At 38.9% G+C, this 17,908-nt stretch overlaps 1 protein-coding gene across 2 annotated transcripts in view; it reads right to left on the bottom strand.

The window, feature by feature from the left end:
- Positions 1 to 17,908, bottom strand: part of MOCOS (molybdenum cofactor sulfurase) — a 368,425-nt gene that overhangs the window by 25,964 nt on the left and 324,553 nt on the right. For both annotated transcript variants that reach the window (XM_034761386.1, XM_034761387.1), the window contains 2 exons: positions 14,816 to 14,978; positions 6,064 to 6,145 (listed from right to left, as the gene is read on the bottom strand). In XM_034761386.1, the coding sequence (XP_034617277.1) occupies positions 6,064 to 6,145; positions 14,816 to 14,978 (245 nt within the window). The remainder of the gene's footprint in view (positions 1 to 6,063; positions 6,146 to 14,815; positions 14,979 to 17,908) is intronic.

The following is a 17,908-nucleotide window of genomic DNA, read 5'->3' on the forward strand; positions in this document are numbered from 1 at the left end:
TAAAAATTATGCAGGCTCAATTGAGTTACATTGATGTAATGCCAATATAAGTGAGATCAGAAGCAGGACTCAGATCTCTCTTCAGTTGTTGTCTGGAATTTTGAAGAACAAACTGAAAGAAAAGATTTTAGCCAAAACAGGTCAAAATTATTGAGCTATCAATATTAATTCTCTTCCTTGTTCTCCCCGTTTTCCAGATGCACAATTTGCTTGAATTCTGATTTTAGTACAACTTTCAAGCTCTGGCCTAATTATATCCCACTTCCCCACACCTTATAATGGGGTACTTTTTGCTGTTTTCTGTACACATCAAAGTCAGCTGACTGCTTTGCTAGAGTTACGTGTCTGTCACAGACCTGTGAAAAAAATTCTCACTATTTGTGAAAACTGTGAAAAATCATGTTAATGAGGGTGAAACATTTGTCATGTTTGCTTGAATATTTCATGTTTTCTGATGTCTTAAGGCAGAGGAATGTGAAGGTAAAAATTGCCTTTCATCTTAGCACACAGCCTGTGACTCATTTCTATCTTCACAAGCGCACACGGTTGTTATTTAAACCAGTAAACAGCTATGACATACGTACAGTAAATTCTTGTCATGCCTTCTTTCCTGATTCACAGTGAATGCAAGCAATTCCTTAGATTTCCAAACTCATTTGAAAAGGTGCTCATAAGGGCAGTAATAACTTCTGTATCCTCAACAGTCCCCGTGACATTGAGAAAGAGGCTAAGGCCAACACGCAGGGCTGCTGCAGTACGGTGGGGTATGGAGAGTTTGTTTACACAAATTCTTTTCCCCACTTAAACTCCTCCTGCCCACAGAGCAACTAAGAGCCCCTTCCTGATCTTCTGTGCTTTATATGGTCTGTTGGGACTTGCATTCTCCTTACTTGGCCCTCTTTTATTAGATAGTTAAAGTATTTTATACCACACAGTGGCTGAGATGAAAAGCTATAGCTATATTGTATTATAGTATTTCATCGAAGGTCACTGTGTAGTTTCTGTATTCTGAGTCTGCTTGGTCTCAAATTGCTTTCCCATATTGTCTAAACACTTTCAGAGTGAAGCCCATTGTCTCTTCAAGGTCCCTGTCAAAGTCCTTCTGCTGTAGTTCAGTTCCATTCATTTTGTTCGTGTGTTTATTTTGCTTGAGTATTACTTTACATTTGTCAACATTACATTTCATTTGGCACATGTCAGCCAATTTATAAAGCGGGCCCTAATTCTTTCAAATTTTACCTGCTGTGTGCTTTGTGTTCACTACTCAGCCCACTATTGTGTCATCAACAAATTTAGCTTCAGTACTTTACAGCTAGTCCCTCCAGATAGGTAATTTATAGACTGAAAAACAAGGACAGCCGAAGTCTGAATATTGATCCCAGTGGGATGCCACTTACATTCCCCCACAACAAGCTGAATTCACCTTGTTTTGCTTTTTAACCAGTTCTTTGTCTTTTGCTACCATTTGTGCTTTCTTGGTTTATACCCAGCTCGTGTAGACATACCCGTGCAAGCTCTGCTCAAGTTAGTGCACTAAAAATAGCAGTGTAGCCAGGATAGAATGGGCGGCAGCTCAGGCTAGCAGCCAGAATACATACTGAGGGGGTCTGGGCAGGTATGAGCTCAGGTGGATAGTCTGAGCTGCTGTCTGTGCTACCTTGGCTATGCTGTTATTTTTAGTGCACTAGCTCAAGCAGAACTAGCTCAGGTTCATCTATGCAAGCTGGGAATCACACCTCCCAGCTCAAATGTAGACATACCCAAGGAACTCCTTCTGGTGACTGTTCAATAGATTTGGGCCACATGTTTTTCCCAGCTATATCAGCATAAATCCAGATTAATTCCACTGAAGTTAATTTACACTGGTATAATTGAAAGCAGAATTTGGCTAGGACAGTCTGTACTCGTGTAAAGTTTCTATTGATTTCAAGGGTTTCTTCTGAGTTGGAACTATTGCCAATCGCTAACCCCAGACCTCCCCATCTGTGGGGAGATGTGGGATGACAACAGTTAGAACATAAGAATGGACACACTGGGTCATACCAATGGTCCATCTAGCCCAGTATCTTGTCTTCCAACAGTGGCCAATGCCAGGTTCTTCAAAGGGAATGAACAGATCAGGCAATCATCGAGTGATCCATCCCCTGCCATCCATTCCCAACTTTGCTGCAGAAATATGGTGCCAATCTCAATGTATGAGATACATAGGGAATAGAGTTACTAAAAGCTGAAATTATATAGCAGAAGCAGGAAGCCTGGTAAGACTGATATTGCAACAATGCTCCCAGTTCTAGTGGATGTAGAAAAGAGCTACAAAAATGATTTGAGGAGGAAATGCCTTAAAGTGAGAAACTGAAAGAGATCAATCTGTTTAGTTTATAAAAATGTAGATTGAGTGGTGACTTTATTACAGTATGTAAGTACCTTCAGAGAGTACTAAAGGGCTCTTTAATCTAGCAGAGTAAGGCATAACAGGAACCAATGTCTGGAAGCTAAAATCAGATAAATTCAAAGGAGAAATGAAGCACACATTTTTAATAATGAGGGTGATTAATCACAGGAACACACTACCAAGGGAAGGGGTGCATTCTCCATCTTGAAGTCTATAGATCAAGACTGGATGCCTTTCTGGAAGATATGCTTTAGTCAAACACAAGTTATTTGGCTTAATACAGGGTAACTGTATGAAATGCCATGGCTTGCGATATACACAGGACAGACTAGATCTAAATTCCTTACATTCTGTGACTCTCTGAATCTATGGAAGGTCCCAATGAAGCCCATGGGTGCTGTTAGCATTTGGCACCTTTGAAAATCAGGCTACTGTCATTTAGCAGGTTTAGTAGGTCTTTATCTGTAGTTTTTTCATATTGTGCTTTTCATATTGTGCTTTCTTATTGTGTTTTTTCATATTGTGCTTGCCAAACATACTTGAGTGGGATAGTGTCACAACACTCATGTGCATTGAGGAAACCAAGGCATGAAGAGGTTAAAGTGACTTGCCCAAAGCACAAGATGTCCAGCAGAAGTGGAACCAGAACTCAGATCTTCATTCAGAATCCAGTGACTTTACCACAGGGCCATTTGGCCTCTGTGTTAACCATTGTGAAACATTAAGATATGGTCAATTATCATCATTTATTCTTTTTGGATTGCTCAGTAAACTGGGTGCAAGCAAATAATATGCATTTTAATAAGCCTAAATGGAAAGGTATACATCTAGGAATAAAGAATGTAGGCCGTACTTCCGGGATGGGAGACGGTATCCTTGGAAGCAGTGACTCTGAAAAAGATTTGGGGTCATGGTGGATAATCAGCTAAACACGAGCTGCCAGTGCAATGCTATGGCCAAAAGGGCTAATGCATTCCTTGGATGCATAAAAAGGAGACCGTTGAGTAGGAGCGGAGAGGTTATTTTACCTCTGTATTTGGCACTGGTGTGACCGCTGCTAGAATACTGTGTCCAGTTCTGGTGTCCACATTGAAGAAGGGTGTTGATAAATTGGAGAGGGTTCAGAGAAGAGCCACGAGAATAAATACAGGATTAGAAAACATGGCTTATAGTGACAAACTCAAAGAGCTCAATTTGTTTAGTTTAATGAAGAGAAGGTTAAGGGGTGCCCTGATCACAGTTTATAAATACCTACATGGGGGAGAAATTTTTGATAATAGAATCTTTAAGCTATACAAATGTATAACACAATTCAATGGCTGGAAATTGAAGCTAGACAAATTCAGACTGGAAATAAGGTGTACATTTTTAAAAGTGAGCGTAATTAACCTTTAGAACAATCTACCAAGGGTCATGGTAGATGCTCCATCACTCACAATTTTTAAATCAAGATGGATTTTTTCTAAAAGATCTGCTCTAGGAATTATTTTGGGGAAGTTCTATGGCCTGTGTTACTCAACAGGTCAGACTGGTTGATTATAATGGCCCCTTCGGGCCTTAGAATCTATGAATGTCTTGGATTTCGTTGCCCTCCTTATTTGTTCAATGGAGCTATTTTTTAACATACATTTCTTTCTCTCTGTCATTTCCAGTATTACCCTTATTTTGTTTGGCTACCATGCACTCATTCTGCTTTTTCTGTTACCCTTATCTTTTACCTGACAGCCCTAATTGACTCTGTATTCTTGTTTGGTTCCTTCCCTGCTTTGCCATTTCCACTGCAGGCTTTTGTCCCCCTGAGAACATTGGGCAGCCTCTCATGAAAATTTCCCTTTTCATACAGTAAAAAAAAAAAAAAAAAAAAAAAAAAATGCAGCCAATGACATTGAGACAGGCTATGATGGTGTTACTGCAAAAGAAATGCAGAGCAAGCAAGGCAATCGTGGATATTTTAAAAGCAGGATCTATTAGAGATGGGCTAACCTCTGGAAAGATAAGGATGAGTCAATATGAAGGGAAATGGGACTAATGGTTAGAACAAATAACTTTTGGGTGACTTCCACTAACCAGAAATTTGTTGGGAAAAATATCCTGCCAAAGAAAAATCCTTTTTTATTACTTTAATTTAGTGGAGGATACTTTCCTAATACAAAAGGTAGAAAAGCAAAAATGTGTGTGTATTATACATGATATAGACATACCTTATGCATTCCATTTAGACTATTCACCAAAGCCAACATCATGATAAATTAATTAAAACTTAGGAGAAACTGAAGTGAATTGGCCATAAACTAACTGAGTCTAGAAACATCAGGCAAACAAACCAAAATGTTAAATTATGACATAGGGCAAAAACCTCCCTGCTGCTGTGGGGTGTGCTTTGGGGGGAAAGAGAGGGGAAGGAACCTCTTCTCTCCTTAACAGCAGTGGTGCAGGATTCCAATCTGGCATGCAAGAGGTTGCCAACTGGGGGACATGCTAATTACCATCATGGCCCCATAGGAGGGCATTTAGGTCCCATGGCAATTTATTGCTGTTTTGGGAAGCAAGTGCTAGAGGGGGGTAGAGAAAATAAACTTGTATCAAAGAAAATATCTGAAAAATCTTGGAATTCCTGAAGAGCTCAGGGTCTGAAGGAAGGTTAGTGCGGGTTCAGTCTTTAAAGAGGGAAGTACAGTAATTGTGGTATGTACATATTTGACCTCTAGGCTGGACTTTAGTACGCTGAAAAATATCTGAAAACATATAAAATAACTGTACCAGGGAAAAACTAAGAGAGGAAGCAGAGTGCAGTAAATAATTGTCTGTGAAGCACAAGTTACTCAGGTCACTTTAATCAAATGGCTCCTTGGTGGGTAAGTGAAATGCAGGAGGTAATGGATGTCAGCAAGTCATTCAGTACAGAGCTACTCAGAAAACTTACTGATGTTGGAGAAATATTTGTTTTATGGATAGTCATACCACATGTTGGATAAACACTTGGCTCACAGATAGGAAACCGAATTATTAATAATAGTGTTATAACTTATTGAAAGACAATGCATCAACGGTGTACTGCAGAGAATTGGTGCTAATGTTATTCAACATATTCACTAATAACTTTTCAAGGAAGTATAACTGAATACTGAGCAACATTTGTGGTCAAAATAAGATTAGGAGTTGTTGTGAATATGGAAAATTTATTTAAAAAAATCAGTTGGGTCCAGAAAATTTGAGACAATGCAATGTGAAACAGGAAAAATTTGAGACAATGCAATGTGAAACAGGAAAACATCAGCACAAGTGAATAATTTAACAGAAACCGAATATCAAGTTGGGGCAGCCACATAGCATGTGAAAGTGTACAGGATACTTGCAGATTTTTCTTATTGATGGCAAACCAAAGATCTTTCCTAACTTATTGGCTGCAAAATCTGTTAAACCTGATTTTTATTTATTTTATCAGATCTGCTTTGTGTGCTAAATTTTCCAAACAAGTCTAATCCACTCTGCTGTTTGTTTCATTACATCACTGAGCTTTTTTCCTTTTCTTCTTGTTTTATTTTGTTTACGCTAATATCTTCTGGACTCTCACAAAACCCTTGAAACTGCATTCCAATTATGGTCATCCTGAGCTAGCCCTACAAAAGGTCATCAGCTTAGAATTTTCTAGTGTATCTGTTCTCACTCACCTGTGTGCACAAACTTTGCTCTGACCAATCTGAATTTCTCTTCCAGTGTTTTCTTCTAGAGGCACAGATAAGGGGTCCATTCCTTTATGGATCAAGAACAAATTATAAGAATTATTTGTGCAGAATCATATGTTATGAATAAAGTACATATTCCCTGACTGTTTAGGATCACAGCAGTCATACAAATTCTGATCACTTTTTGACAGAGTTATATTCTCTACCTGCAGGTGGCTCCAAATGATAATGCAAGAACAAAGGCTTTGGATGACCTTGGTACTCAAACCACATTAACTAATATACTATTTCAGCTTTTAGTAACTTTATTCCCTGTGTATCTCTTACATTGAGATTGGCACAAAATTTCTGCAGCAATCATGGCTGTTGTCGAAAGGACAGGCTTATCATAGCTCTACTATCCCTAGTAAATCAGGATATGAGTATAATCACTCTAAGAGAGAGAGAATAGAAATAAACACATTTTAAAAAGAGAAACGTGTTCAAAAATGAAATATGTCTCACAAAGTACTTAGCTGTGTAAAGATCAGGGCCATATATAATCTTTGAATTTAAACAGTATAATAAAGCTCAATGGGCTGAAAGGAGCACCATGCTGTACTGATTTATGAAACATAAAAAACGTGTACAGCACTGCTCTTTGTTAATTGAAAACAATAATCTTAAATGGCCAACAAAGCATTTTACTATCATGCTGCAGTGAACCCTAATGCTCACCATATACACTTCTACATAAAGCAGAAAAGACTCTGATTTCATGTACACTTGCTTTACATCAATGTACTTTGATTTCACTGAAGTTACTCCTGATTTAGGCCAGTGCAAATAAAAGGAGAATCAGTTCCCCTTAATTCTATGGTATGACAAAAATGGATTTGTTTGATTTTATTTGGAAGAGTAAGGAAGTTTAACTCAGATTCACCATGCCACAATTCTGTTCTACATACACGATTTCAAAAGAGAAAGGTTTATGGTATTTGTTAACTTCAGTATCATCCCAAACTTAAACTGACTGGTGGTATTGTTTTAGCACAAGACTACAAAGATGATAAGAGAACATAAGAGCTGCCATGCTGGGTCAGACCATGGTCCATCTTGCCCAGTATCCTGTTTCCTGTACCAGTGATTCAGGAGGAGTGTACAGAACAGAGCAATTAGGGAGTGATCCCCGCTTCCCCCCATCTTCCACTGCAGACTTTTGGTAGTCAAAGGTTTAGGGTCACCCCAATCTTGGTTAATAGCCACTGATGGACCTATCCTTCATCTAGTTCTTTTTTGAACCCTGTTATACTTTTGGACATCACAACATCCCATGGCAATAAGTACCACAGGTTTGTTGTGTGAAATGTAATTCCTCTTGTTTGTATTAAACCTGCTGCCTATTAATTAAGATGGGAGAAGAAAAGCTGGACACACTTGGAAAACAAAACATGTAATCAACAAATCAGTTTAACCCAGTTGCAATAATCCAGGTAAAAATTGACAAATATTACTGTCTTGTGAGTGTAACAAACATTTTTGTATGATTATTCCACCCCCATCCCCCATGGAAAAATATCAGTGTCATTCACTTGGAAGAAAAGAAAAATGATAAAGGTTTGAACTTTTTTTGTTTAAGTGTAATCATTTATAAAAACAATTCTTAACAGAGAGCACACATGCAAGTTCCTCAGATGGGGGCTCAGGGTTTTATAGGTGATTGATTTTACACATCAGCCAGTATATCATACTCTGATTGAAACATACACATTTTACAGCCATATTTAGGTCAGTTTAACATTGTTAATTATAACTTTATTCCATCGTAAGAAAAAAAAAAAGCTAGAAGATTGCCAGTTACTTAACTGTAAAAGCTGTCATTTTCCATGGTCATTTGCTTGATAATAAATTTCACAGCTGTGTTCACAGTCTTAGTTATAAAGAAAAAAAAAACCCTGCCTTTAAAGCTACTCTTTTGAGTTAGTGGCAAAAATTAGAAGTCTGCTATTTCAACATACTGAAATATAAACTATTCATGTATATTCTCTCTTCAGCATGTGCACGTAATTCCTATTAGTGTTACTGGCATTACACATGAGCATCGAAGGGAGAATAAAATCTATAAAGTGTAATTAGTTTCACAATTTTGCTAGTCTCTTTCTACTCCAATGTTTTAAAGAGATTTCACAACACTCAAAATTCTTGCTTCTGTGCAATGACAAACTAATTCACAACTTGCAAGGATAGTGCTGACTCTGTTAGCTGAAATGGAAAGAGATAAATTGGCCTTTCACAGCACCATACACTTGGCCTAATTCTCCTCTCACTTACACCAGTGTAATCAGGAACAAGTCTGGTGCAGTCAGTGGAATTGTTCTATATTTATTTATATCAACGGCAACCAGAATTTGGCCGTCTGCATTTAACAGAGGCAAGACAAAAAGGATTCTATTTTCATAACATGCAATAGGTTTTTTGAAATGGAGGATCTGCTCATGCTGTCTTTTAAGTCAATGGGAGCTAGGCCCAGGTATAATAGGCTTTCGCTTCCAAAGGAGCTTACCTAAAATTGTATTACTGGTTTATCAAATATAGTTTTAATATGACAAATGTTTATTATAATTTGCATATGAAAAAGCTTTCTGGTGAATATAACGAATGTTAGCCAGAAAACCTGTAGCTTAGGAAAAACGGGAATAACAAAACTTAAAATATAATTCTTAGAAACCACAGATACAATAAGTTCACATAACACAATACAACCAAATACAAAATAAACACCACAAATTCCCCTCTTCCACCACTCCTCTCCTCTCCTCAAGCTTGAGAGAATAGATGAAGTTTGCAGCATGCTGAAAGGTTAACAGACTGAGCTACATTAGAGAGCAAGTTCCTAAGTCATATGGCGCTAGAGGAGAACACCCTGAGCATCTTTACTTACTACAGGTGTGGCAGTGTCTCATAGAGAGAGAGAGGTGGTCTATCCAGGGCTGGCCCACAACATTTTGGCACCTGAGGCGGGGAGCTCAAATGATGCCCCAATGCCCCCTCGCATGGGCCAAAACTTTGAAAGGTCTCAATTCTACCTTCTTCCTGTTCTACTCCCCTCATGGTACTGTTCTGCTACCTATCCCAATAAAGGAGAACTAACAACTTAAAATGACTTGTTCAAAAATTTTAAGTAACACTTAACTTTCAAACACCTGAACAGCAAATGTAACTTTTCTTGTCTGCATAGTAAACCCTGGCATTTTTATCTGTTTGAATAATCAAAGTGGTGCTTTCCATGCCTTCTTGGTTGCAAAGATTTGAACCGCTTCCTGAAGGTCCACAGTCTGGGCCAGCTCATGCTCTATTGAGATGGTTGCAAGGCCGACCAGCCTCTCCTGTGTCATTGTGGAGCATAGATGATTTTTTATTAACTTCAGCTCAGAGAAGCTGCGTTCTCCACTGGCAACTGTTCCAGGGTGTGTTAGAAGTATGCGCAGAGCAACAAAAGCATTTGGAAAGAGAGTGGTCATCTTATTTGTGCACATATATTTCAGAACAGCCTTTGGAGTTGATCCTGCTGAAATGTATCTTGAAAGGGATTTCAGTTCATCACCTAAATCACTCGCATCAATATCGCACATGTCATCATGTGTCAACACTGTCTCTAGTGCCCTGCATTGCTCGTGTAGGTCTTCTTCAGGTATAGTGAGTAGTTCTAGAATATCATACAACATCCCAAATATACTGCTGTGTTCCTTGAACTGCATGAAACATTCTTCAACTGACTGTATTGTACAATCTAGCACCTGGTTAAAGAATTCAATTTCGAATTGTTGTTTGGGGGTCTCTTATGGGATTATCCCATGCCTCATAATCAAAATGTCTTCTTCTTCGGTGTCTCTTGTATTCTTGAATGGGTGGGAAAATAGCTTCAGTGGGAAGTTCCTCTGCCAACTTCTGTGCACTCTTCAGAATGTTTTGAAATCCCTCATCTGACCAATAAGACTGTAGGTCTGACTTTGCTTTGTCCAGTTGTACCATTGCTCCAGATATATGAAGGTCAACACCTTGGAGTATCTTGCTTACAACATTTATTTCAAACAGTATGTCATGCCACAACACTAAGCCACACAGAAATTTGAAGCTATGTATGTTTCTGGTGATTCCATTTCTCTCTGCCACTGTTCTCCCATGAACAGTTCCTCTCGTAGCATTATCCTCCATAATGGCAACTATGGCATCATCTATCTTCCCAATTTGGTGTTTGATAGGCTTTATCGCCTCCACTTGACTTTCCCATTGTGTGGCACTCAGTGGTTTCAGTTTCAGAGAGGATGTTCCCAGACGTTGCTTCAAAATTTGCCATCAATGAGTTGATGCAGAGAAAAATACATAGATGCTTTGAATTACATTAAAAAATTCAGCAGCCTCACTAGAAGCTGGTGCTGCATCACTGACCATCAAGTTCAATGAATGAGAACTGCATGGGACAAAAAAAGCTTGAGAGTGTATTTCTCAGATCCGTGTCTGCACTCCTCTGTTCTTTCCTGTCATATTGGCACCATTATCATAGCCCTGACCTCTCATGTCAGCTATCGCAATTCCTGTATCTTCCAGCTTTTTAAGAAGCACATTTGTCATACCAGCTCCTGTAGTATCATCAATGTCAATAAATTCTAGAAAATGCCCTCTGACAGTCACCATTGCAGGGACATTTTCACTAGGTTCTGTTGCTGTTACAAAAAGCACCATTAAAGTCATTTGTTCCATATGAGTGATGTCAGGTGTGCAGTCCAGAATAACAGATTAATGGTTTGTGGACTTCAGATCTGCCACAATCTTCTGTTTGACTTTTGTTGCTAGTAACTGTATGATCTCATTTTGAATTGTTTTTCCAAGGTAGTGATGTGCGTACATTTCTTGGGTGGTGACTCTTCTTAGATGCTCCTGGAGTACAGCTTCAAACTCAGTCATCAGCTCCACAATTTTAAGGACGTTTCCATTGTTTGGCACATACAGCCGATCTGAAGTGCCACGCAGTGCTAGGTGTTGGGTAGCAAGTATTCTCACAATGGCAATGAGCCTTTTCAGAACATTTTGCCAGTTAAGAGACTCTGATGCGATCTTCTCTTGACGCTGATCATCTATGGTGGCCTTTAGCCTTAGTCTCATCTCAAGCTCTTTCCTCCTATGGAATGCTCTCTGGTGATTTGCTGCCTTCTCATGGCATGCCAGATTTCTAGCCAGATTTTTCCAGTCCTTTGTTCCTGTAGAACCCAATGTAGCTGGAACATTAGACTGGAAGAGTTTACAACAAAAACAGTATGCAGCATTCTGGGTTTTTGAGTACATAAGCCATGGCTTCTCCACTTTGTCACCATTGGGGATTTCATGCCAGTAATGTGTTGGATGGAAACTTCTATTTTCATTGTCTTTGGGGAACATGACGTTTTTCACTTGCTGCGGCCCATGCAGTACAAGGAAGTCCCTCAGGCTACTGCTCAAGTGGGTCCACAGTCCTGGATCATCTAGACGTAAGGAACTAAACTCAGCAGCAGCTGTTTCTTGCACGTCCACCACACTCTTCTCTGATCTACACTTTTCTTCAGGAATGTGCATGGTTACATCCATTTGAGATGGAGATATGGATGCTGCAGTAGCTGCCAGGTCACCTGCACTCTGACTAACTGGAAGATCTCCTCACCACTCACATCCTCACAGGGGCCGTAAGGCTCACCGTGAACATTTGTGTCTATGTATCTCAGGAGAGCTCCTTCCTGCTTATATAGAAAATCTTCCTTTGCGTTCTTTCTTTTTTTGAATGCTGCCCCAGAGGGGCGTTTTCTTCTTTCACTCATGACTGCTCTTCTGTGCCAGCTATAGTGGCTCTCAACACTCAATTGAAGGGGACAAATAAGCAGGCTGGTAGCAGGGCCTGAGTGAGGGAAGATATCAACATCTTAAGGGCCTAACTGGCTCCTACTATTTCAGTCGACTGCCTGTTCTCCTCAAGCGCTGGAAAAAAAATCATGAAGAAATAATGCCTAGAGAGAACTAGAGGTGATCGTAGTCAACAAATTAAATATTATCAATTTGAAATATGAAATGACAGCATAAAAGGGTAATGAAGTTTGGGCTGCAGAAAGAAAGGCATCACATCACAGGACAAAGGGCTGACAGTTTCTCTCTGTAAAGATGTGGTGTGCCTATAAGATCCTGAAATATGGTATTCAGTTTTACACACCTCAATAGCAACAAAATATTGACAAATTGGAGGGAATTCAGAGAAGAGCAACAGAAATGATTTTGAGCCTGAAGGACTGTCTTATAAGGAAAGATTAAACAAGTCAAATAAGAATAGCTTTACTATGAGATGACTAACTGGGAGATGTAACAATCGTTTATATATCTGAAGGGTGTAAACACCAGGAAGAGAGAGTAATTATTTCGTAGAGGTGGGGAGGGATAGCTCAGCGGTTTGAGCATTGGCCTGCTAAACCCAGGGTTGTGAGTTCAATCCTTGAGGGGACCACTTAGTGATCTGGGGCAAAATCAGTACTTGGTCCTGCTAGTGAAGACAGGGGGCTGGACTCGATGACCTTTCAAGGTCCCTTCCAGTTCTAGGAGATGGGATATCTCCATTAAAAAAAAAAAGTATGGTACAATAGAATATAATTCTAAAGTTGAAGTTAAGAGGAGGAAAATTAGTCTGGATATCATGAAGGTCTTCTCAATTAGTGTAACTATTCAGGCTTCCAGTCAGGTTCTTATAAGCCCCCATTACTTGGTATCTGACTGCATGTAGTCTCTGGAATAATCTCCTAAAGTAAACAGCAGACATCACCAGTCATTTAAAACTATTACTAGACTGAAACTATACCATAAATACTAGAAAATAGCATTGCTATTGCAAAGAAGTGGACTAGATGACTTAATGTATTAAAGACTTAGGGACAGTACCAGATCGTTCCATTTTATAAAGAGACATCTCTGTGAACAGGGCAAAGCCAGATAAATTATAGGTGGGTTTTCCAAATTGATTTTCTTTTTGCACACTATCCTATATCCAGTATCTCCCACAAGAATCACCCTGAAAATAGTTCAGTAGTGACACTGCATTACTGCTCACTATATATTCCATTTACTTAATCATTACCTACTTAGGAGTCTAAAAAAGTGCCTTTCCTTTCTCTTTCAGCATGAATACATCAAAACATGAAAAAGAGTCAATACAAAATAAACAAATAACAAAAGATTAATATCCTCACCCAGGATACCCCTCCATTGTCCAGATGAATAAATGAAAACCACCCCTCCTTCAACCCTATTTATACTCTCTATTTATTCTTGAAACCCCAGCTAAATGCATAAGCCGTGCTCTGAATAATCACACCCAGGTCCTATACAGCATCTTTCAACAGTAGATCACAAAGCAATTCGCAAAAAAAAAAAAAAAAAAAAATTACTTAGAAGTATCTTTATCCCCATTTTAGAGATAATCCCCCAAGGCTTCCCCAAGGTAATCCAGAAGGCTAGAAGCAGCACTTGGAATAGAAACCAGGTCTCCACAGACCCAATCCAGATCTCTATCCACTAGGTCACTAATTGAGCTTTTGCTAGATCTAGGGAGATGCAACTTTCTGAGTCAAATGCCCTTCATCAAATTGCCCTGCCAATTAAAACAGGGAACTTGTAGTTCAAACACTCCCACTGATGTCAAATGCCCTAGGAGCAAATGAGAAGAGAATGGGGACTCTCAGTGCACAGGATAGGTCCTATTGACCTCAATACTGTAGGGGTATCACAGAGTCTGTACCTTATGACTCTGAAGGTTAAACCATCACCCTGAGGGAGGAATCTCTTGTTGCAGTTCCACGAGGAAAGAGAAACAACCCTGACAATGAATTATGACAACAGGAAAAAAACCTAAAGGAGTTAACTTGTTTGGGCCTAGCTGCTCAAATATGAGCACATACATTATTAACAGATGCACAGGCTGAGCAAATGTTAGACCCCAGGGAGAAGGTAAACACTGTTCAGCTATATGCAAACAAGGCATTAATAATGAGCTCTGAAGACGACAAGCCTGCTGTTTAGTTCAATGTTAATAGTTTTGTCAGTGAAAGAAACAGTATATCCCCTCTAGTAGGGGAGAACTTTCCAGAACCCCAGGACTCTCCAAATATGGTTCATTCGTGTATTCATTGATTGTGTGCTCAGAAAAGCAGCCAGAATGAGATATTTTCCTTTAGTTGAAAGGATACTGTAAAGCAATCAGTTAAAAAATGTCATGTCATCATTTCAGTGATACCAAGCCCCACTGATGATCTACTCATCAAGCAGCAAAGTCTGTCTCCATTGCACAGCCCAAGTAACCCAGCTGTGTGCTGAAGAGATTGTGGTCAGGCTGTGGGGTGGCCAGTTCTTCAGCTTCAGGGCTACAGTAGCCCCTTGAGGCTAGTGTTCTGTCTCCATGATGTGGAGAAGCAGAATGGCCAGTGGACTTGCATAGTTGTGAATTTTACCAGCACTGTCCATTCCTGCCCTTGGCACCCACTCCATAGTTGCATGTAGGGAGCCACTGTGGAGATCTCCCTTCCCCATACATAAGCCAAATCTATCCTTTCTGCTCAAGTCTGGAACTTCCGTACCCACAGCTGGAAGAGCAAGATTTGTCCCTAATATATTAGCGATTCATGACATTCTGTACTTCTTTTTATTATTATTCAGTATTAATAAGAGAGAGGAAAGGATGCTGCCTACTAACCTTCTGCTTTGATGACCATAATCTTTTGCTCCAGGTCAATTATGGGGTGTACCAGACACAGTCTAGGTTCCTGCTTCTGACTGATGCAAACGCCATTCTGATTCACAACCATCCAGCTTCGGTCATACAGCAATCCCTGGCTTCCTACAGGCCACTCAGAAACCTGGCATAGCAACAGAAAAAAAATACAATGGGAAAGAAAGCTCGACATCAATTATTTAATAAAGATCTTTAGCTGTAGTAGTGGAAAGGCACTGCACAAAAAGGAAAGGGAAAAGAAACATTCCCCTAGTGAAATCCTTTGAAACTGAAATAGGAAAACTCATATATGTGTCAATGTCAGCCTTGTTAACAGAAGCTTTAATTATCAAATCAAAGAGAAATATCTCTGCAGGAAGGTGCCAAATCTAAATTGAGTTTTATTACTATTGTTTGTTACACATCACCATGCTTTTAGACACCACGATTAACAAGTGGGGCTGTGAGAAGATAGTGAATATCATTCGTGAAATTTGGTGGAAAATGTTCTCAGCTTTATCTGGGCCATTTTAGGAGTCTCACAATTCCACTTCTCATATCCAAACATAGGAAGTTTAAAAAAATGTGACTGAATGCAAAAATTGAGTTTTTTAAAAAGAAAAATTTGAAATTCAACATTTTGAAAATTTCAAGATTTTTTGCTCAAAGAGACCCTGTTTTTTTCTGTGAAACTGAAACTACTTTATGAAATTAAAGTAAAATGAGAGAACCTCAGTTTGAGGATTTCCACTTAGTTGAAAGCTGATCTTTTAAACATATTATCTCAGATCACGTGTACTCTCCAGTAGCAGTAATATATTTAGAGAGTTAATTATGACTAAGCTTTGTTGTATTTTCATATATGTTAGTTGAGATACTCCCTGAACAGTCCATGTGATTATTGGCAAGCTAACTGGCAAGATACCTCTAGCAAGTAAATATTGAGGGCCAAATTCTGCTCTCAGATACATGCATACACTTCCTATCATGCATCTACCGGAGGGCAAAATTCAGCCTCAAGTGACTGATAATGTCAGCATAATTTAAATAGATTTTATAAAAATCAAGTTTCTGATAGAACATCATTATCATCTCCACAACTGAAAACAAACTTAAAAACTTCTAAAAGGGTTTATTTTCTCCCTTGCTGATATTTATAAGGGCCTTTTCAACCTCTCAGTCAGACCTTTCTGCAGTAGCCATTTAAAATTCTTGGCCAGAGTGCTGTAAAATGCATGAAGTACAAAAACAAACAAAAACAAAAAATAGAAAAATATTTTTCTACTTCCTTTTAAAAATGAGAATAATTTTATGTGCTTCGTGTACCTATACAGTAGGTATAGAATTTTCATCCAGAAATCTGATATTCGGGCTGGCGAATAAAGGCAACATGACTTATAAACATAGTTAGAACTAAACATGTCTTAAGTGCCTTCCTCAGTCAGGGCCTTCAATAATGCACTACATAGCGATAGGCACTATGCAGAAAAATATCAGATAAATGATAGATAGCAACAATCATCCCATGCAATTTACTTTGCCTGTTGTAAGTTCAGGATGATTGTAGGAACCTCCATGCTCCAACTTTGAGATGCTGCACCCCTGACTGCATGCCCACAACTCACTTCTCCCTCTTCTCCAAGATATTAATCACCTAAAGGTGCCCAGTAATAAAGCCCCTCCACTTATGTCACTGATATTTGCCAAGTACTTCCTTTTCCCTCTACATCGGAATTCCTATAATTTTTACACTACCAGGATCCCAGATAAGAAAGTTGCAATAATGTAAGATAATTGCATGCCCCACCTCTTGGGCAGAACATCAGTAAATGACATAGTTAATTTTTCAGCATATGATGTCTGGAGATGTGCTCTGCTTAATATGAAACCCCTCCATTCACCTATGTATCTAGGCCTGAAACCCAGGAGGATCAGAGCTTGGCAATCCATTCCTTGATTGTCTATTGCAAGAAGGGCAGGAGACCAGTAGAAAGTCCAAATTCTTCCTATTTCTCATGCTTGCTAATCTTCTTCTCCACCAGTCATGAGTCAGACCATTGCATAATAAAGCCAATTCATGTTATTGGTCCACTGATTGGGCTACCTGTTTTTATCTAAAAAGAGTTCTTTTCTGCAAATCAAACAAAATTTAGCAAGAAAAGTAAGCAGACCATAGTGCTTAGTGATGCTACAATTCAGATTTTCCATTAGAAACCCGTTTTCATCTTTTTAGAATTCTTTTTTAAAATGCTTTTTGACTTTTTTTTTCTGATTACAATAAGAGTGGGTATTACAGTTACTGTATTTTGGAACATATGAAGAGAATTAACTGAGCAGGTTTTAAATTATACAAGTGTAAGAAAAGTTTATGTTCATAACACCTGTATATATTGTTGTCCACTGATAACTAAAAGTATGTGTTGTATTTTAAATGAAAACTATTTATTTATATAGTCTTGGGTGATAACATGCAATTTTTATAGTTTAGAATCTCTGATAAGAATAATAAAGTTATTAATGTTTAAAGTCTTAACCTTTTTTCATTGAGCATGGTGCATTATGTAACAATACAAAATTAATAGACACAAAATGTTCATGTTTAAAAATGCATACTTTAAACAATCTTGTGTATCTTAAAAGAAGGTGGGGGAGGGTGAGACTTTCTTCGTCTCCAGTTTGATTGTGTGCCCCCCACCCCCCGCTTGAAATAAAAACGGTAAGGAAATGAAAGTAGAGCTTCCTTCCCAAAAGCCCATAAAACATCGTATTCCATCTGGGTCCTCTGCTTTCTGTGCATTTGGTAACGCATGCATGGAGCAGGACTGGGCAGTAGACAAATACTCCTTGTCAAACACATTTTATAAGATATATGGAATAGGGACTAACTATCCCCCTGTTAGTTCCAGATCCCCACCTTAATTTTCATCCCCTGCATTCTCATTTTCTCTTGGCATCCAGTGCCTTATGTGCAAGGGCAGCTAGACACAGGAGGAGTGAAGTTTTAGAGCTAGTGGGTTATATTAATGGACTTTTCACTAGAGAGGAGGTCAAACAGCGATTTTCAATTAGTCATGA

This window comes from Trachemys scripta, chromosome 2 (genome assembly GCF_013100865.1).
Source record: "Trachemys scripta elegans isolate TJP31775 chromosome 2, CAS_Tse_1.0, whole genome shotgun sequence".
Classification (NCBI taxonomy): Eukaryota; Metazoa; Chordata; order Testudines; family Emydidae; genus Trachemys; species Trachemys scripta.